General features: G+C 38.1%; 1 protein-coding gene across 1 annotated transcript in view; it reads left to right on the top strand.

Annotated features, from left to right (window-relative positions):
* Nucleotides 1-21551, top strand: part of Spred1 (sprouty related EVH1 domain containing 1) — a 65052-nt gene that overhangs the window by 18090 nt on the left and 25411 nt on the right. The window contains exon 2 of the mRNA XM_021156206.3: nucleotides 16576-16750. Within this exon, the coding sequence (XP_021011865.1) occupies nucleotides 16576-16750 (175 nt within the window). The remainder of the gene's footprint in view (nucleotides 1-16575; nucleotides 16751-21551) is intronic.

The following is a 21551-nucleotide window of genomic DNA, read 5'->3' as shown; positions in this document are numbered from 1 at the left end:
AGGTTACCTTGACATTTTTCTGACAGGGTCTTGTCTTGTGAAAAAAGCAAATAAAAACCATTTTAAAGTGAATTTACAGTCATTTATGGATCTGAAGCTATTTGCGGGTGGGGGGCACAGTTAAATGATGATCTTGGAAAGTACAGGCCATGGCTTCTAACAGGCTCTATTGCCTTTAATTTAGGGAGTATAATACACATAGAAAGAATGATGTCCCAAAGAGAATGTGATGGATCGTTTGTAAGTACGTGTGCCTAGCCTAACCTGCTACCTTTAACTCAGTTACTAGTTATTCCTTCTAAACACGCACACACACACACTGTTGTGATGAATCTAATCTGCCAGTTTGATAATTAGAGAGTAGATTAAATAAAGACAAACAAGTTGTAGGACCTACAACTGGTCAAATGGAGCTTTGAGAAAACTTGATCAGTGAACTAGCTCTAAATAATGGGAATCTCGTGATTTTTTTTTTTCACATGGTAAGAATAAGTCATATTCTGTTCCTGAGAGTAAAAGTAGAATGAACAGATGGAAGTTTTAGGAAAGATAGCAGACTTTTGTTCTATGTATAGAGACAAAACTAAGTTCCTAATGCAGTTTGTCTGATGGTAGAATAGGTTGTCTTGGGGAGTCGGAAATCATAGTTTCCAAGTGAGAGAGATTGATCGTCTGAATTTTTTACAAAATCAAGTGCTAGGTTTTAGTTAAGTTGGTCTAGATCTTCTAGAGTTCCGTGTACTTGTTTAGGGTCCATGCTTTTATTGTTTGTTTTTGTTTTTTGTTTTTGAGATGGGTTCTTCTGTTTAGCCCTGACTGTCCTGGAATTTGCTTTGTAGATCAGACTGACCTTGAACTCACTGAGACCTACCTGTCCCTGCCTCTCAAGTGCTTAATATGCTTCTCTATTTGTTCAGGTTTGCACCCCCACAAAGTGAATGTTTGTATAAAAATGAAACAGTGCAACAATGCTTAGCTTTAGAGAAAGGCTCTACAGTTTGAGATTTATAAATGGAGAAAAAAATTGACCTTCGGTAGTTGTTTTTGACAAAGAAAGCAATATGCACATTTGGTTTGTGCAACAGAAATTTCGAGCAATTTCTTCTTTCCCTTCCTCCCTTCCTCTCTTCTTTCTTCCTGGCATTTGTTTGCATGCCTGCCAGAGGTTGAAGTGCCCACTGTCTTCCTTGGTCACTCTCCACTTTATTTTCTGAGACAGGGTCTTTTACTAAACCCTAAATTCACCAATCATCTAGTCAGGTTAGCCTATCTAGCCAGTTTGTTTCAGGGATCCTGTCACCACCTCTGAAGTGTTGTGATACACATGTGCCCTGACATTTATATGGGTGTCTGGGATCCAAATTCCGTTCGTCTTGTTTGTGGGCTTGTGCAGTAAGCATTTATTCATTGATAAGGCAACACATATTAGTTCTTTGTTTAGCTCGGTGCCTGGAGAAAAATATCCTGTGTTTAGCAAATATGGGCCTGGGTTCAATCCCCACTGCAATTTTTTATCAGCATATTTTTCTTATGTAGACTTATTTTCTGGATTGTCATAATCGGGTAGGCATCAGCATTGCTGCATTCATACTGTTCCACACTGTCATCTACATGATCTGCAAATACAACTAAGGAATGCGTTAACAATTCCCTATTCAGATGTACAAACCATGATTGGTATCTTTGGTTCATTCCAGTTTTGTTTGACATAAAAGCTGCTGACCTAAATGGATAAGCAATACTAGAATGATTTGAATTTGTGGGTCTTGGAAACACTTGGAATGTGTTATCTGTGTCTGTTGATTCGTAGCTGTGGAAAAATGTGTTCTGTATGCCTGTAGTGTAATTTTTGACTCATTAAAACTTCAGAAATGAAAGCTTCATATACTTAAATGCTTATTTCTAGTACTGGCTGTTTTTATTTTATTATGCTATACTCAGAAACCCTTCTGAGGAATAACTGTGGTGGTATATAAGTACTTCATTGTCAAGCCTTTTTGTTTTTAAACCACATTTCTCTTGCTGCTCTGCATGTGAATTATGAGGCTGTTTTGAAGTCAGTATTGATCCTAGTTACAAAGCTTGTAGCATCTAGTGTATTCCAGGAAATTGTTGGTGGCTGAACACTAAGGGGTTAATGAGAATTTCAGGGCAACTGAATGGTAACAAGGTGAATGAATGCATTTGTGGAGTACAGTGTTTTAAGGTTGTGATGGTTGGGGTCTGATTATGGAATTGAAATTTTTTCTGTAGATGCTACTGTTTTCTTACACCAATAAAATTGCAACTAATAGAGAATATGTACCCCAGCCAAAGATTACTTTCACATAAATCAGACCTCCTTTCTAGGCACTTTAATTCAAAGCACAGAGCAGAACAAGGACACAAAGACAGCGGGGATTTAAATCCTCACTTAGGCTCTTAAACAAGATGTAGTCTTGTCAGTGGGCATTATTGTCAGAATTGAACATGTCTTGAACCTAGTTTCTCAGGCATAATAGGCTACTGAAGTCTTCAGCGCTGAACGAATAGTTTAATACTCTTAGAGATCAAATTATTTTGTTTCATTGTTTTTGCCATTATAAAAGAAGAAAACAAAAGTAACCTCTCTGTTTTCTGACCATGGTGACATGTTGTGACTCTTCCTTAGGAGCAATTATCCTTGTAGAAAGTCTCTCAAACTGAGATCCTGGCTGTTTCGAAGTCTACTTCCTTGTACTTTGTCAGTTTGTATATAGTTTGCTTCACAATACTTAGTTATAGATTTACTTTTAGCCTCTTGCTTATGGGCCTCTAAGTTCCTTCCTTCCTTTCTTTATTAAAGCTTTATGCATGCAGTCTTGAGGATACCTCCATTTTTCTGGAATTGATTTCTAGATGTAAGATGTGTGGATAGCCTGAGTTACAGTCTTTTTCATAGGCTTCTGATTTATTTACAGAGCCTCTGTTAAATACATAGAATAATTCCATCAGAATAAAACACCTTAGAAATTTGATGGCAATTTATAAAATAGTAAAAGAATTTATTATTCTCCTTACATTATTAAAATTAGTTATTGTGAATACTTTGATAGAAACTATATATTATTATGTTGGGAACTTGATAATAATGTATTTTGTTTGTGTGGATCTGTGCATAGATATATAGAGAGACTAGAAATCAATATCCAGTGATCAGTTTTTATTTTATTTTTTTTTGAGACACAGTCTTAGAGAACTTGGAACTCTATAACTCAGCTAGATTGGTTAGCCACCAAGCCTCAGTGATCTTCCTGTTTCTGCTTCCCCAGTATGGGGATCACAGGTGCACACTACTGTGCCCACCCATTCATTGCTGGGTTGGTTACTGGGGATCCAAACTCAGGTATGTGGCAAGCACTTTACCAAACAAGCTTTAATGTACCATTTTATTTTTAAAAATCCAGTGAATTTGATTTCCCAATTGAAAACAAACATACATGTCCTATGATTGGCTTGGTCACTCAGGCTGTCTGTCGCCTTTGGACATTATTAGCACTCGTGTCACTCATCGTTCTGTTGCTGCTTGACTTTGTTGTTTTGGGCCTGTGGTGAGAGGGGCGTGTCATGGAACAAAGCTGCTCACTTCTTGGGAGGAGGAGTGTAGGATACGACAGGGTTTCCGCCATTTCCCAGTAGCACCCCAGCCTGGTGACCACACCCTATAGTACATGGCCTTTAGTAGTAGACAGTGGCGATCCAAGCCATAATACCATGCCGAATGCTTATTCCGGGTTAATAGCTTCTCTGTACCTTCTGATCTCAGTCCTTACAGGTTTGTAGTCTTGGAGATCATCTGATTCCTGTAGGTTTTGTCTCACCCTTTGTCTCTTAATGCTTATTCTCCATGAGTTTTGTTAAAGAGAATAGATCTAGAATTCTACTTTCTAGCTCTTTCTATAAAGACACTGCTGTATTCCCAGGTTTCAAAATTAAAATAGTATCAGAATTCACATAGCATCTTCTTAGCTGCCTTTCTATCTTTGCTTTCTTCTGGTTATTCTAAGCTTTCTTGATTCCATTTTTTAGTGTATTTATTCTTAGATTTTCATCATATTCCTCAGCATAGAAGCCTAGAATAATTTTATTTTTTAATATATAAGGCCATCTACCAGTAAATTCCCAGGTTGAACTTAATTTTCTTGTTGTTTATACTCTTCCAGCTCATGCTTGGATAGTATATATGTATTTTAAATCTTGCACCATATTTGTAATTAAGTCTCTGCCCATGTTATTGCAGTGTCCATTTATAGTCTTAGTCTGTCAGTGCGTCTTGACTCTTCCCTGTTGAGACCTCCTAACTTCTCCTTAGGGTTTCACCCCGTCTTCACTCTTAGGTCTTCTCATTAAGTGAAGGTGCGTTTGGTTCAGGATTAGCGACTAAACTAAGACAGACAAGATAATTATACTGTGGAACTCAGTGCCAAGATTTCTGAACACTTCCAAAAAGAGAAACTTAGTTGGTACTCTCTAAGTAAGGATTTCATGAAACTTATGAGGTGGAGGTCATTAAAGAACTCTTAGAGCCAAATTTAAAATGAAGCTCAGTTTATTTTAAAGATAAGAAGCCCCTTTGCTTTTAAGCCTTTTTGCTACACTTATGAACCTCAGTTGCAGAGAATTGTGTGAAATTTCTCACTGGCGTTTGTATACTTTGTCTACACATGGATAGTTGTGTTTTTTATACTAGAGTGCAAGAGAGTCCTCTGTAACTTCTTTAAAGGAATCCATCAGCCCAGAGCTCTGAAGGATTAGATAAAAGGGTTTGTTTTTGTGCATTGCTAGAGTATGTGTAAATGTAAATACATTCTCTTGATTGACCTGGGAGACTGTTCAAAGCTTTATGCTGTCTGTCTCTTGTGAGTGTGCTGGGGGATGAAACCCAGGGCTGCTGGCTTGATAGGCACATGGGCCACCACTGAGCCACCCAGACTTGCCTGAATTTACTTAGGAACACTTACATGTGAAATTAGGTGTCAGAAAATATAAGGCTTAATTTAAGGATCTCTCATTACTGTAGTCTACAAGGGAATACAAGAGATTGTACTGTACAACCCAGAGAGTCTCTTTTCTTTAAAACAGATCAGCCATCGGACTGTCCTTCGAAGCTTTGATTCACGGGTGGGGTGGGATGGGGCGGGGCGGGTGTATGTGTGTGTGATTGGTATGTGTCCTGGCTTTTCCATTCTTAAAATCTGCTACCTGTCACCTGGCCAATTTTGTGAAAACTCTACCTTGTTCTCTGCTTTTAGACCCAGGATACATATTTGCTGTTATTTCAGAGTCTTGTATCACAATCTCCTTTTTCCTCCTCTTATTTTTACCTCTTCCAGGGACTTTTTTTTTTTTTTTTGAAACTAGGTTACATGTAGATTGTGCTGTGACTTGGCTAAGTGGTCAGAGCTGACCCTGAATTTCTGATCCTCAAGTATTGGCATTATAGGTGTGTGTTACACATGCACACACATTATAGGTGTGTGTTACACATGCACATAGTCAGCCTTCATTGATTGTGAAGAATATCTTCTTTGTTAAAAGTAACAATGATTAATAAGTCACCATGAGGAAAATGGGCTGGCAAGATGGTTCAGTGAGTACAGACAGTTGTTGCTGTTCCTGGGGACATCATTTGATCCCTGGACCTACATGTAGAAGAAAGAAGTGACTCCAGCAGGGTGTCCTGACCTCCAGGCATGTATGTGGTACAGGAACTCCCACACACAAATGTACACACAAAATAAATGAATATATCTTATAGCAAATATTAAAATAAAATCTATGTGTGATAAATGACTATTTTCTACTTATGTTTATCTATATATCATGCATGGATATCATTAAAATTGATACTATATATAATCAGGCAGTGTCCATGTTCTGAAAACTGATATTAATAAAATGAACCACAGTGAGGAAGTACTTATTTAAGTATTTGTAAGGAAGTACCTGTTTATTTAGTGGCTTTTTTGTTCTAGATAGCAGTAAACTGTTAAACAAATCAATTCTTTGTGGAAAATGACTTTGAGTGGATTTTAGCTCTGGTGTGTGGATATTCAGCTGTGTTATTGGGTGATATTTTGTCTGTTGATGAACAGCATGCGGCTGGGAGGACTGGGTGACTTAGACGTGCTGGAAAGCCAGAGTTGCTTTCTTCCCTTGTTATGACTGTAGGAGTATAAACGATATTTTGGGTCCTCGGTAGAGCGCAGCTTTTACCTACTTATGCATCTGCTTACATGGACTCATTTTATTAAACTAATTTAATAACTAAAAGTGCCATAAATAAATAAATAAAGCAAGCAAGCAGCTGGCTTTTCTTTTCTCCTCTCTCTCTCTCTCTCTCTCTCTCTCTCTCTCTCTCTCTCTTCAGACTACAGATCAGGTCGATGGTTTTTTGATTATTTAGTTTAGCTGAAAACAGTCCATTAAGAGTGAATAAATAGCATCAGAGGAGTTATAAAACTGTTAAGATGCAGATGTTAAATGCCTAAGAGTTCATAAATCAAGCCAAGATCTAAGGTTATATGTCAGTTTGTATATAAAGAAATGAACATTCTACTAGAGGAAATACAAAGGCAATATCGATTCACTTATTTATGAGTGCATCCGTTTCTAAAAGTGTTCGAACGCCTTCTTTCTCTGTAATGTCCTTTCACATTGAAGGTTTTTTTTAAATTTTAGTGTATGCGTGTCTCACCCATCTCTCCAGCCCCTCCCCTTACAGTTTAAAAGAAACTTCCAGTATTGTACCTATTAATTTACTTTCATGTAATTACAGAGCAGCCATCAAAATTGACATAGGCTACTTGAACTTAGTAATGCAGACCAGGATGACCTTGATGATGATAGCTTTTTTCTCTCTCTCTTTCCTTGACTTGGAGTTTACTTGATCACTGCACCCATGTGATTCTAACAAACTTGATTCTGGGTACATTTTACTCAATCTGTTGGTGTTTATATTTGAAGTAGCATACCATATTCAGTGCTGCCCTCTTTAGTTACATAGTTTGACTCTGTTTTTTATTGGACAGCACTGCTGTAGGACAGTGAAAATTAAATCGATTTATATTGCATTTAGGTGGAAAGGGTATTTAAAAATTCAAAGATTCCACAGTCTTGCAGTTTCTATTTTCTGATTAGTGTGGCCTCTTAAGAGGAAGTTTGCAAACTGCCTTCTGTGGATGAAATGTTAGGATTATGTAACCATGTAAATACACTAAAGAGTTCTGGATTCTGACTGAATTCTCATTTGGCTGTTTAAGTCACCTTGTAGGGCCCACACACCAAAGTCACTATGGAAGGTAAAGAATTTTTAGCTACTTTTAATGTCTCCTTTATCTGTTTTTGTTACTCTTACCTTCACCTATTTAGGTATTTATTGGATACTTGGAGGTACCTCCAAGACTTTCACATGTTGACCATGGTTTAGAACACCCAGTCAGTGGATTTTAATACTCAGTGTGAGTTTACTCTTAACTTTTCCTCCTTGTTATTTGATGAGTCTGGGTCCCTGCCACTGACTCCATGTCTTTCTTGTATCCCCAATTTGATTGCATTACCCTTAAGGATGGCCTCTTACAGCTTACTCCACCTATCTGCATTAAGTGCCAAGATGTTATGTTGACTCTCAGCATGCATATAGCTAAATATTGCCCCTACATGAGTTTGGTAAAGCAAGTGCTTTTCATCTTCGTTAAATGAAGTCATGTGCACAGAACCTCGGAGGGGTTCACAGTGGCTTCAGAAGGTCTAGAAGTTCAGTGTAGCAAGTTTTGCTGACTTAGCAAAAGCCACCCTCCAACCTTGAAAGTAAAAGGACTTCCCTTCTTAGGATGAGCCCCAAATTTCCTTGAATGGCGATCTATTACTAAATGCTCTTGCTACTGCCCCATAGAGCCAGGAAGTATAGTAAAGTAGGATACTACTTTATCCTACGTATATATAAACCCACAGTTGCCATTAAAGTTTGCTGACATAGATAATACAAGTAATGATGGCTGAGCAAATTTTTTTTTTTTTTTAGCTAACAACACAGAAATGAGAATAGACTTGTACCTTCTTCCTAGCTGGCAAGAAGGAATTTCTCAGATAGATTAAGTTAGGAAGATGGAGCAGTGCCTACTTTTGCTTTAAGTATTATTAACCACACTAGCCATTAACCATTAAATGTTCATTATCCGAGTCTTGGATTCACACCCTACTTGATGGGAACATTTACAAAATAATTTCCTCTCCTGCCTGTGTCTTCCTAGCTCCTCTCTCAGGAGGTGTCTTTACACTTTTTTCACAACCCACAGGAGAACATCAGCCTTCCTTTAGGCACGACCTTGCTTGAGTTGCCTATTTAGTTTCCACAGAACAGCTACTGAGTCTCATGAGATATGCCCAACATCTTTGGAAGGAGCACATGTTGGTTGTTCTAAAAAGGAGTGTGGGAACGTCTGGAACATCAGCTTTTGTTGGAGCAAGTTAATGAAACACGGGGCATTATAAGTAGTAAAGTATCAGTTCTTTCAAGTTGGTAGAGGATACGCGCATTATGTAGGAAGTAGTAGGTTTGGACATCATGGAAGAAAGAGAGCAATTAGATTTGCTGAGTCAAAGAATGTTCATATTTTAAATTTTGATGGATATTTATAAAGTACCTTAAAACCTATTTACTAGCTAATATTTCCATATTTTCTGTCTTCTGAGCTAGTAAATGCATTGTTGGCATTTGATTATCTCTAATTTGCATCATTTTTATTATAACTAAGATTCTTTATTGTTTAAGAGGAGTGCCTTTGTTTGTTTGTTTGCATGTATTATTTGTGGCAAAGAGAATAGATAATGTACTCAACACTTCTCCCACCAAAGGCTCTTACCCTAAACTCTGGGACTCGTAATAAATACACTAGTAACCTTCAAAGTTTGACTGAAGTTAGCGCTGTAGTGGAGAGCTTGTCTTGGATTACCTCAGGCTAATCCCATAGGTTTCTAAAAGCAGTGCTTTTCCAACTGTGGAACTATGATCAGAGAGAATTAATTTCAGGAAGATTCATACAAAAGTAAACCAAACCCTAACCCTAACCCTAACCCTAACCCTAACCCTAACCCTAACCCTAACCCTAACCCTAACCCTAACCCAAGGGGCTGTAGACTGAAGGAATGTTAATGGTCTCTAGGAGCTTTTTCTCTCCTAGAGCCTCTTGAAAGGAATGCAGCATTGCTAATACCTTTATTTTTGCTAAGTGAAACTGAACTTTCAAGTCAAAGAGCTGTATAAATTTGTGTATAAACTACTCAGCTGGCAATGTTTGGATTGTGCCAGGCTTTTTACATGGGTGCTCACATGAGACTTACGTCCTCACGCTTACATGGCAGGTGCTCTGTACTCATCTGTCTCCCATGGCTCTCTTACAGTTTTTTTGAAGACAGGATCTCATTAGGAGATCACTGTGTTCTTCAGATTTGAGATTATGGAAATCACGTGCCAGCTGTCGAAGTTTTAAGTATGTACTCTGGCATGTTGATGATATTGTCAATTAGAGCTTTGAATGTTCATTCAGCACCTAGTCATCCTTCAGATTAAAAAACAAAATTCTGCTTCTCTTTGAGGACTTTCCAGATATCTGACTTGGTTAGATGTGTTTCCATTCTGTAAACAATTGGTGACAGACTTAGAAAATTGATTATTGATTCTTAGCTATGACTAATAATCTTTACTCAAGGTTTTGAATGGGCCTTGCCTCCACAAAACCATAGTAAATACAAAGCAAGACATTTCCAGAATATGCATAGTAACATTAGAAAGTTAATTTAATCAGATCATTATTAGCCACCTGTGTCTGAGTAGACTCAGTGCTAAGCATGTCATATTATGTCTTTGTTTACTTCTTACAACACTTTGGTAATAGGCATTACTTTACTTTATAGGCCAGGAAAATGGAATAGGGAAAGCCTAAGGTTATCTCACTTTTAATCGGTGGGATTGCCTTAAAACTTTAAACAGGTTTTTAATTGCAAAATACAGTTTTAAAAATTAGAATGTGGAAACAATTAAAAAATCAGATGTCTGGGACTAAATTAGATTCCATTGGACAACAAAGAAGCCAGAAATATAAACTGGATAAAAGACAGCATCTTCAACAAATGGTACTGGTCAAACTGCACGGCTGTGTGAAGAATATAAATAGATCTGTATTTGTTACCCTGCAAAAAAACTCAAGTTGAAATGCAGGATAAGGCCAAGATACCCTGAATCTGATAGAAGAAAAATAGGAAATAGTTACCCAGGAAAAGGGTACCTCAATTGTCCCATAAAATTGGCCTGTGGACATGCTATGGGGCATTTTCTTGACTCGGAATTGAGGTTGAAGGGCCAAGCTCACAGAGGGTGGTGTCATCTCTGGGCAGATAGTCCTGGTTTGTATAAGAAGCAGCTTCCTTCCATGGTCTCTGCTTTATTCCTGCTTCCATGTTTCTGTCTTAAGTGTTACCTTGACTTCGCTTGATGACAGATTATAACCTATAAACCTAATAAATATGCATTTTCATACCCCAGGTTGTTTCCAGTCAGTGTTTTATCATAGCAACATAAGCCATATTAGAGCACACAGACATGACGTGTACACAGATACATGCATATAAACAGCATTTGGTACTTTGGATTGATGGCTACTACCTGGGAAATGTTTCTTTTACCTTTAAACTTACTAGTGTAGAAGAGTAATTAGACTTAAAACTTCCTAATTGTACTCAGTCCTTCATTTTCTTATTCAAGTGAGAAAATAACTACCCTCAAGATTAGTACAACAAGGTTCTGAGAAAGATCTCTGAAAAGCACAGACCAGTCTCCTCCCATGCTTACTGCACTTTGCATTCTTTTATCTCAGTAATGAGTAATAATCTTACTCATAGCGTGCAAGGCTTAATTACTGACTCGTAAGCCAATGTGGTGATGCTTGCCTATCACCCCAGCACCCAGGATCTGAGACAGGTCTCAAGTTTGAGGGAAACCTGGGCTACACCCTGAAATCCTGTCTCTTGCCATCCCCCGAATAAAGGGGATCTGAGCAATCTCTTTGTTATGTCTTTACCTGAGAGGTGCAAAGCCTCTACAGGAAAGGGAACATAGTTTCTCTATTTTGTGTATGTGTGTGACTTAAAAAATAGTGCTCACCAGTTAATTGACTAGATGACTGAGTTGTAATGTGCTGGTTTTCTCAGTGTTTACCTTAACACTTTGAATGGTAAGGGTGTTCCTGAAATAGGCCATAATGAATACTGTAAAAATAATAATTAAGAAATGTTGCAGTAAATCTCCAACCTAAAAAAGCCCAGGCAAAGAAATCACAACTCAGTTGATATGAATAAAAGCTACATGTCAGATTGGGCAGATCTACCACTACACTACTATATTCCCCATCTATGAGACCCCTTATAACTTGCAGTTTCTCCACACCATGTGCTTCTGCTCCATTGTCCTTCCTTCCTTCCTTCCTTCCTTCCTTCCTTCCTTCCTTCCTTCCTTCCTTCCTTCCTTCCTTCCTCCTCTTCCATCGCCCTCTCCCTTCTCCCCCAAACTTTTCAGCTCCACCTTCCCTTCTACTGCCCAATCACCAGCTCTAGCCTTTAGTCACCTGTATATGTGACTCACTCCTTGTCTGCAGTCCTTCCCAGGAAAGCAGAAATAGCATCAAAATACAAGGCCAGGGATAGCCGCAACAAAAAAATATTTTGTCATTGTAAGCATGAGGTGGGGGCATGGACAGTTAATTTGTGTACTGAACACAACTTACGCGGTTCTAGTTTTCAATTTGTGGGGAAGAGGGGCAGTTAATTATCTTTTATGGTTAGAAAGTGGTAGTTTTCCTCTCCTGTGTATAGACAACTTCCATATCATCAAGACTTTTCCTCATGCTTTTCTATTCATTTCCTGTTGCTGCTGGAACAAATTGCCACAGCCCCAGTATCTTTAAGGCAATAGAAATTGTTATATTGTAACTTGGGAGCCAGAAACTTTAATAAACTATTTAGTAAGCTCACATCAAGATGTATGTCAGTTGGTATATTATAGAAGAGGATAGAGGCAGAGGAGAGGCAAAATTAGGAAAATAATTTATTTTACAAATGTTAAGGATAGTCAGACAAAGCATAAAATATAGACAGGTGATTGCAAATACTTAGCAACACTTGAGAGAAGCCATAGCAGAACAAGAAATTCTATTTTATGTAGCTATGGTTGAAAATACATTAATTGAAAATTTTGTGGTTAAAATTATATGCTATCTCTATAAAAGAAACATACATCTGATTAAAGAGCAGTATAGGAGTGTGTGTTGTGGGCAGGTGTTAAGCTGAAGAGATGACTCAGTGACTAACAGTCTTTCTACTCTTTCAAAGGACCAGATTCAGGGGGTCTGATTCCCTTTTCTGGCCTCTGTAGACACTGTGTGTGTGTGTGTGTGTGTGTGTGCACGCACGAGTGCGCATGGACACATATGTCCCCTCACTGATGCGCATGTGCACATATACATAGTATTTTTAAAAAGTACAAAGAAACAGAATTTTGGGAATTCATAGTCCCTTCTAAGTTATACAAATGGGACATTAAGGTTTTTTGGTCTAAAGAGCAAATTTCTTAATAGGTAATATTCAAGCTCCATCATTAGGATAATAGTTCTTCACTACTTAACTAAGCTTACAGCATTCTTTTTAAAATAGTCTATTTCTTCTGGTGAGGAAGTTCTTTGCTATGGCATGGGAGTGGAGGTCATAGGAAAACTTGGGAGTATGTTTTCATCTTCTATCACATGGGTCCTGGGGATGAAACTCGGTTGTCAGCTTGATGGTAAACGTTTTTACCCATTGAAAAAGCTCTCTGACTTCAAGAAGTGATAGGTACTGGAATTCAGCTTGATTTATGTAAGAGCCATGTGCATTTTTGTAAACAGTTGGGTCATCTTTTCACCCACTTTAGCATCTTAAGTAAACCGTAATCTTACTACACTTGCAGGAAAGCAAAACCGCAGTAATGTTCCAGGAAGAAAAATAAAACTGATGCTAGCCAGTTACAGTTCTGTGAGTCAGTCTTGTGCCACTGTGCTTGGTTACTACTTTTTCCAGTTGCTTAGTTAACAGAAAATAAATATCAGCTGATGATAATAAGATAAAATACAGCACCTTAACATGAACAGTAAACTGTGCTGGTCATCTTCCCATTGCTGTGAAAAATACATGAGGAAAACAGCTTTAAAGGAAGTAATCTTATTTTGGCTTAGAGTTTCAGAGATCTCAGTAGGTGATGACTTGGCTCAGGCACTTTGGGTCTGTGGTAGGGTCAATAGTATGCTAGGGAATTCACCCCCTCAAACAGCTGCTTAATCCCTACTGGGAAAGGAAGCAAAAAGGGGAATGGAACAAGGGCCTTATATGTTCTCTGAGGGCATGATCCTATGCCTTACTGTCTCCTGCTAGTTCCACTTTGACTAAGAGTGATATCAGCTGAACAGCAAGCCTGCAGCATGGACGCCTTTAGGGGCGGTGCTCTTTTTCTGGAGATCACAGGGTTTAAGAGAACATCTTGACAGAGAACTGGACTCTTAGGAGACAACAGTTTCCTGTTTCTTGATCTACGACTTTACAGTCTGCATAACTATGGGAAATAAATGTCTGTTCATTAGACATTGCTCATCCTTGTGTGTTACTGTGGTAGCTAATTCTATTGTTCTAGAGTTGTTCAAATGAGAGCAGAGATCTGATGTTTAGGTACCATATTAGTTTTAAATAAAAACAAGGAAGAAACAAAGAAAGTCCTTTAAGAATGGAAGTAGCCCTGTGACTTTGAGAAGTTCTGAGGAGAGGATTGGTAGAGACTAAAGAGCGAAGTACTAAATAGTATAGATATAGTGGTTCTCTGTAAAGTCAGTGCCATCCAAGCAAAGAGTTGGATTGTCTCGGGTGATAGAAAATTACCACTGTCTGGTTTAAAATAACTAGAATGGCAACTTCAGTTTTAACTGTTTCTGTCTCATCTACTTAAATACAATGTTTACTGTGTGTGAGACACTGTTTGCTTGTAATAAAGATGGATACTGTTAATTCAAAGATGAGGCATAGAAGCTTTGGTATCTTATCAAAGTCTCAGAGCTAGTATGTGGCCAAACCTACATCTAAGTTAAGGGCATTAACTAGAATCCTCACTTTCTTCTTTTTCCTTTCTTCTTCCTCTTCTTCATTCTTTTTTCCCCTCTTATACCTTCTCCTTCTCCCCCTTCTTCCTCCTTTTTCTTCCTTCTCCTCTCTTCTCCTTCCTCCTCCTTCCTCTTTCTTTTTCTTCTGACAGGTTCTCATTGTGCAACCTTGGCTAGCATAGAACTTGCTGTGTTAACTAGATTAGGCTGGCTTCAGTCGTACAAAGTTCCATCTGCCTCTGCCTTCTAAGTACTAGTGTTAAAGGTGTGTGTTATCACAGTTAGGCAAATCTTCACTGTTAACCATAGTACAGGCAGTATAATAATTTTTTGTCAAAAGACTTGTGTCCAGAATATATAAAGAACTTCTTAAAATAATAAAAAAAAAAGACTATAACTTTTTAAATGGGCAAGTTAGGCATGGTGGCACATACTTTTAATCAAGTACTCTGGAGGCAGAGACAGGTGGAGATCTGTGAGTTTGAGGCCAACCTGCTTTACATAACACATGCATTCTGGGCTAGCCAGGGCTACAGAATGAGGTCCTGTCTTTGAACATTAACTTTGTACATGGTTAAACACGCAGCTGTCTTGAGACCTAATAAATTTCATTCCTAGGTAATGAAGAGAAATGAAAGTATTGCTTGTATAGCTCCCTGTCAGCTACATAGTGAGTTCTAGGTTGGCCTGGGTTACCTTAGACCCTCTCAAAAACAGGAATTAAAGAAAAGAAGGTCTGTAACAGAGCTCCATCATGGCTTACAAACTGGAGTCATCAAAGTTTCTCTTGTGTAAGAAGTCAATAATGATTCAACTAGGAGACTATTTAGTAAAGTTTACAAAATGAACTTCTGATACACTAAAAAAAATATAGCGAGTAAAAAAAAAAAAAAACTATGATGATAATGCTCCTTGCTTCAATTTCTATGAAGTCTTAGCATGGGCCAAACTACATATTATGAATAAAAACAGAAGGCAAAGGGAATTCTCTGGTGTAGCAGAAATGGTATATCTTAATTTCCATGGTGGTTCTTCATACCTTAGTCTTTTTGGGCTTCTGCAACACGATGAAGCATAACTGGGTCGTCAATAAACATTTCTTTCTCACAGTTTTGGAAGGATAAGAACTTCAGGATTAAGTTGTCTGCTGAGGGTTCACTTTCAGGCCCATGGTGACTGACTGACCCACTTCTAGTGCTCTGTCATCACATTGGGGAGTGGGGGAGTGAGGTATGAGGACTGAGTTTGTTTTCTAAGGCTGCTTCATGGCCCAAATACTCCACCTTTGGGTTTAGATAGCAATGCATTTTTAAGGGACACAAACACATGTAACAAGCTTCACATTTAAAGATTTTGATAGTGCCTATATATTTAAAATGGACTCATGTTACTGTGTATAAAGTTACCTCAGTAAGAAATAATAACAATTTATACAAGAGGAGCTGAAGGGATACCAGGAAGGGAGAAATTATACTTTACAATTTTTAAGAATTAAAAGTAATAGTGGAAACAGCAACTGAACCAAAGAGGAACTTTGGCACCAACATAATGCCATGTGAATAACAAGCAGCAGTTTAAAGCATGCAGAGACACAGAACTGTTGCAGAGAACCTCAGCTGATGAGATCCTAACTAACACAGGCCTAGATCATAGTCAGTATTTTTTCAAAATCTGCATGATCAGTAAAAGTTTCAAAAATAAAGGCTTACATGTCAGTTGTATAGGACGCAATGCATTAAATGAATTTCCTAGATTTTATGTAAATACTCATTGCTAATTTGGTGAGAACATTATGGAATGGAACTAGTCTCTTTTAAGAGGAGAACCTCACAAAATGACAACATGAAAGATTTCCACAGATAAGTTTGATTGAATAAGCAGGACATTTACCCCTCTATTATTTATTAAAATGGTATAGACTTCTCACTGGTAGAAGAAAATTTGAAATGTGGGCTTCTAAGTTTATAATATATTCCAGAACAGTTGGGAACTTATAAGCAATTAATAAATATAGCAATAATTTGTTCTTGTCTTAACGTTGAAGCAAATGTGTGCACCCATAGGGTAGGTGACAATTTTTCTATGGGATCCATGATCACATGTTCAGGGTGGTCCAGATACGCTCTCTCTACTAAAATGAATTGAAATAGGAGTCCTATAGTCTTACTGTAGGCTGAATCTTCAAAATAAAGAATAATCTGTAGTGTGTGAGTTTTCCCTTAAAGTTAGGGTTTTCCCCCATGTATTATTATGGCTGTAAGTAATATACACAGCAGTTACTACATAGTAATTAATGCTGTCTTTGGCTTTTCAAACAAGACCAACAGATTGACTTTCTTGTTGTTATGGAAGACCTAATTCCTCATCTTTGCGTCTGTTTTAGTAATAGTTATGCACGAGTGCGAGCTGTGGTGATGACCAGAGATGACTCAAGTGGTGGATGGCTACCACTTGGAGGGAGCGGACTGAGCAGCGTCACTGTCTTCAGAGTCCCTCATCAGGAAGAGAATGGCTGTGCAGACTTTTTTATCCGTGGAGAGAGACTCAGAGACAAAATGGTAATGTTTAATATAGCTGTCACTGTAATTTTATGGTACTTTCTGAAAAAATGAATTATCTGTTTAAAATTCTCACTGATACATTATTTACGAGAGAATTAATTTTACCTGTGACTCAGTGACTATTTCTTGGGAATTGCTTTTATATTTATGTTAAAGATGTGACTTTTTCTAAGTGGGTCTGAGTTATTGCAAGGGGCTGCCACTTTACTGTTTAGTTTAACTAGGAATGTTCACAGATAGCTCCCTACCCTCCCTCACTTTCTCCTTGTTCCTTAGGCCAAAGGTCAGCAAATCCTAGTCTGAAGGGCAGATTCAGGCATGCCACCTGGTCTTTTTATTGGTTTTTATTCAGGCCACAAGCTAATGAATTTTGGGGGGTGCAGGGGGTTATTTATTTTAAACATTTTCAATGAGTTGATGCCTGTAACCTCAACTGTTAGGAATCCAAAGCAGAAGGATTATGATTTGAGGTCAGCCTGGAATGCATAGTTCTAAGCTACCCTGATCTGACCTACACAGAGCGACCCTATCTCAAAAAACAAGGGCTGGTAAAGTCAAAGAATTTTGTGACTCATAAAGTTAGGTGAAATCAAATTTTAGGGTCCATAAATAAATAGTTTTTAATAAAAAAATCAATTTATATGTATATAGATGTTTTGCTTACATATTTGTCTGTTTACTCCACCCATATCTAGTGCCTTAGGAAGCCCGAAGAGGGTATTGGATTCCTTGGAACTAGTGTTACAGATGATTATGAGATGCTATTTGAATTCTGGGAATGAAACCCCGGGTCCTCTGGAAGAGCAGTCTGTGATTCTAAGTGTTGTGCCATCTCTTCAGTCCCATGCCAATTGTGTTTTGAGTTTAGCTGAAGTCATTCATTTATATTTGTTACTGTTTTCATGCTATAAAGACAAGACAGTAGTAGCAACAGAGGCCTTAAGTGAATGGTTCTCTGCAGAGAAACTTTGCTTATTCCTGCCCCTTAGACTTTTGGAGGTCTCAGGTCTCTTAGTTCCCCATAAATCTTTTTAGCCACATAAGATAATAACCAATCTGATTACTAGATTCACTGGCCAATCTGATTCTTAACACAATCATTTTCTACCTTTGTTTATGTTTTTTTATATAAAAATATTTTAAATGGCAGTTTACTGTTTGATTTTAATTGTCATTTTTAATTAGTGTGGAAGGCTTATTCTCATTTTATCTGAGAGCCCAAACCTAAGTATCTGAAGTTGAGTAGCATTAATGTCATTCTTGTATTAAGGAAATAGCATATACATAGAAGCAAAATAGAAATTGTGTTGAAAATTCCTAAGTTCCTTTAAAGTAACTAGAAACCCTTTAAATATATTTGTAGATGAGTTAGTTTTATGAGAAATATTTCAGATTTAAATCATTTTTTTTAATGCATGAACATTTTGAATGCAACTGGGATTTGGATTTCATAACGTTTTTCACTGAATCATTTCAATAGCATAGAAAGTTGGTAATCTAAACTTTGGCCAGATTTCTCCCATGGTTAGAATTATCCTAAGTGATCTTGAAATACTCCATTGTTTTGTGGGCTTATGATTATTTCCTAATGTTACACAAGGCACAATGAACCACAGTTAACTAGAATATATTCAGTTTTGTGGAAAACTCCAGTTGAAATCAGAGGATAATAGAATAAACTTATAAAGTTTATAAAGGTGATTCTGTACCCACACAGAATGGTGTCTGCACATTTGATGCTGTTTGAAGCCTGGCGACACTAAATAGCCACCATGTTGTAAGTAGTCTCTCATTTGACAACCAGGTTTGTTGAAAAATAAGTTGTAGATGTTTCCTGTGAAAACTTGAGTAATAAATAGTTTTTAAAAACTAGTCAAATATGGAATTTAAAATTGGAGAAATGTTTTCTAGTAAAAACCATTTTAATGTTAATTATGGAACCCAAATGTATAATTTGAAGTGAGGCTGCTCTGAGGTACCTCACATTGATGGAGACAGTGAGTGTTTAGTATGTAGCTTAGCAATACAATGCAGAAAGTGAACCTGGGATTCAAAGGAACAATCTTATTACTGACAGGACGAGAGAGAGAGTGGGGAGATAAGGAAAGCACATCCGCAAGCACAGTGCCTGCTCCTGGGACAGGACCACCCATAATGCTAGTGGGAAGAAGAGAGGGTTTCTGGTAGGCTGACCAGGAAGCGAAGCACGCATTGTTTCACCTAACTGTTGGCTGCAAGGAAATAAGCAGAGCAAACCTAACCTCAAGGAGACTTCACTTCCAGTTGGAAGGTTGCTGTGCTTGTTCAAGAGATACACTGTAATGAAGCATTTTTGGTTATAGAGGCTTAGGGACAAAGGTATAGGCAATAACTCAGGAGTGTATAACTTGGAAATAGGAAAGTATGCAGTCTCAAGTCAAAGGAGACAGAAGCATTGAAATCAAGAGATAATATTTAAGGATGGCAGTGTCTTTCTGTGACTTGTTTTGTTGATTTGTTTTATTTATTCTAGTTCTTTACCCCCTTCCCGCCCCCTGGGGTCTAGTTATTGTTTTTTCAAGGTTTTCCGACTACAAATCTGGAAATCCTTAAAGTTCTTTCCAAATTAGTAATTGCTTTCTTTTAAAGATTTTCCTACTAAATAAACATTATATTTTAACAGTTTTCCATGTGGTAATTAATTTATTTGCTAGACAGTATCCTATATCTGTTTCTGGGCTGCATCTTCAATGTTCAGTTCCTTAGATGGATTACAGAAGTGAAACTCTTGCTCTTCAGGCTCCTGAATGAACTGTAGCCTTTAAGAAAATAAATACTAGGAAGAGGTACATAAGGCCACTGCTGACTAAGACACGTACTGGGCAAGACTAAAGGATGCTTATAAGACCCCTGAAGAAAGAAGTTTGTTGTTTGTTTGTTTCTGGTTTCCCCCCATGATTTGGTACCCTTTTTCTGACCTTGTGCGTCAGGCATGCACAAAGTACATAGACCTGTTTACATGCACATAAATCTTTAAAAGTTTAATTAACAAAAAATCTGGCAGGAAGGAGACTGTAAATAGATGCTCACATGTTTCCAAGTAATGGTAGAGAGCAGATCTCCATTCTGTTGCCACAAACCAAAAATAGAATTGGGTGAGATAGAGTACTTTGAGAAAATCAGTTTTGCTGTTAATAATTGGAATTGGGACAAATGCCAGCAGTGTTCAGCCAGTCCACAGTTAACCTGTGCATTTCAGAGTCTAGCCACAGATACAGAAATAAGTTATGTATGCTCTTAGTATCTTTCTGAATAGGTGTAAGTAAGCTTTGTGACTTTGTTTCAGCAGTAGTGTTACAGCAGTTAATTCTTTAACACAGCTGATGTTCCTTGAAGAGGAAAAACCCTGCTGGTGACCATTACTGTTTGCTGTCTTCTGAAGGCTTGTGGTACCCAGTGCATGGAAGTTAGGATTGGGAGTTACCAGTTACCCTGCCAGCTGTCAGACAGCTTCACCTTTCCTACTGTAAATTTTTTTGAGCCCATGCCTCCCATTTCTTAAGATTCAGTTGTGTGTTTTAAATGCTATTGCACTGATTTATGCTGATATGGTGTGTTAAACTTATCAGTTATGTTGATGTTATCTTTCTCGTTGTTGCCTAATCCTGGTATTTTCCTACTAGTTCTCCTGTCTTGTTCTGTTCTGTTCACCTTTGAACTGTAGGCTGTTTCTTCTTTCACTTTCTTGGTGCTGGGGATTGAATTCAAGACCTTATATTTATTAGGCAAAAGTTTTACCACTGACCTACACTTCTGTCCAGACTACTAAATGTTGATACCGTCCTAACTACTGAATTAAAGTCTAATCTTCAACTGAAATTATTGGCGGTACATACTAGCTTTCTCCACTACTTTTTTTGTTTTTGTTTTTGTTTTTCGAGACAGGGTTTCTCTGTGTAGCCCTGGCTGTCCTGGAACTCACTCTGTAGACCAGGCTGGCCTCGAACTCAGAAATCCGCCTGCCTCTGCCTCCCAAGTGCTGGGATTAAAGGTGTGCGCCACCACCGCCCGGCTCTCCACTACTTTTTAAGATGCTAAATAATAACCTGACCATCTACACTTTTAGTTGGCTGGTTAATTAATGTTAATCCTGTCTGTATTTAATCACTTACAGTTAGAGCCTTTCTATGTGCTGGGCTTCCTGCTCAGGCTGCCATAATACATTATTGATGGATGCAAAAATGTATGTCTTTGTAGTTCTGGATGTCACAGAGTCGGAGATCAATGGTGTTACCTGCTTAGTTTTTGATGAGGGCACCTCCTCGATGGCAGACTCTATTCACCAAGTCCTCTGGTCTAGAGAGAAGAGTGCTGTTAACTCTTTCATTACAAGGGCACTTGCTTCATAATAATTTAGGCTTGGTCTGTATGGCCTCATTTGACATTTGCCGCTTTTTCACAGGCCCTGTCTTCAAAGAAAGCCACATTGTAGGTTGGGCAGTAGCATAGGAATTTGCAGGGACCAAGTTCAGTTTCAGTGGCTTCCTGCTTAACTCTTGGTTGGTAGATTTTTAGGCAAACATACTTTACTATGTTATCATAACTGTGTATAGAGGATTTAGATCTTGCTGGCAGTAGTTGTCCTCGTTGTCTATTACTTTCTCTTTTTTTAATTTTATTTTTAATCTTTTTTACACTCCATATTCCATTCCCCCCACCGCCCCCCCCCATCCTCCTACAGTTCCACATCCTACACCTCCTCCCCACTCCATCTCCATGTGGATGCCCCCCATCCCCCATCCCACCTGACTTCTAAACT

This window comes from Mus caroli, unplaced genomic scaffold (genome assembly GCF_978045245.1).
Source record: "Mus caroli unplaced genomic scaffold, Mus_caroli_1 scaffold_2, whole genome shotgun sequence".
Lineage (NCBI taxonomy): Eukaryota > Metazoa > Chordata > Mammalia > Rodentia > Muridae > Mus > Mus caroli.
The sequence above is the reverse complement of the archived record's forward strand: the minus strand, read 5'-3'. Positions and strand labels throughout refer to the sequence as shown.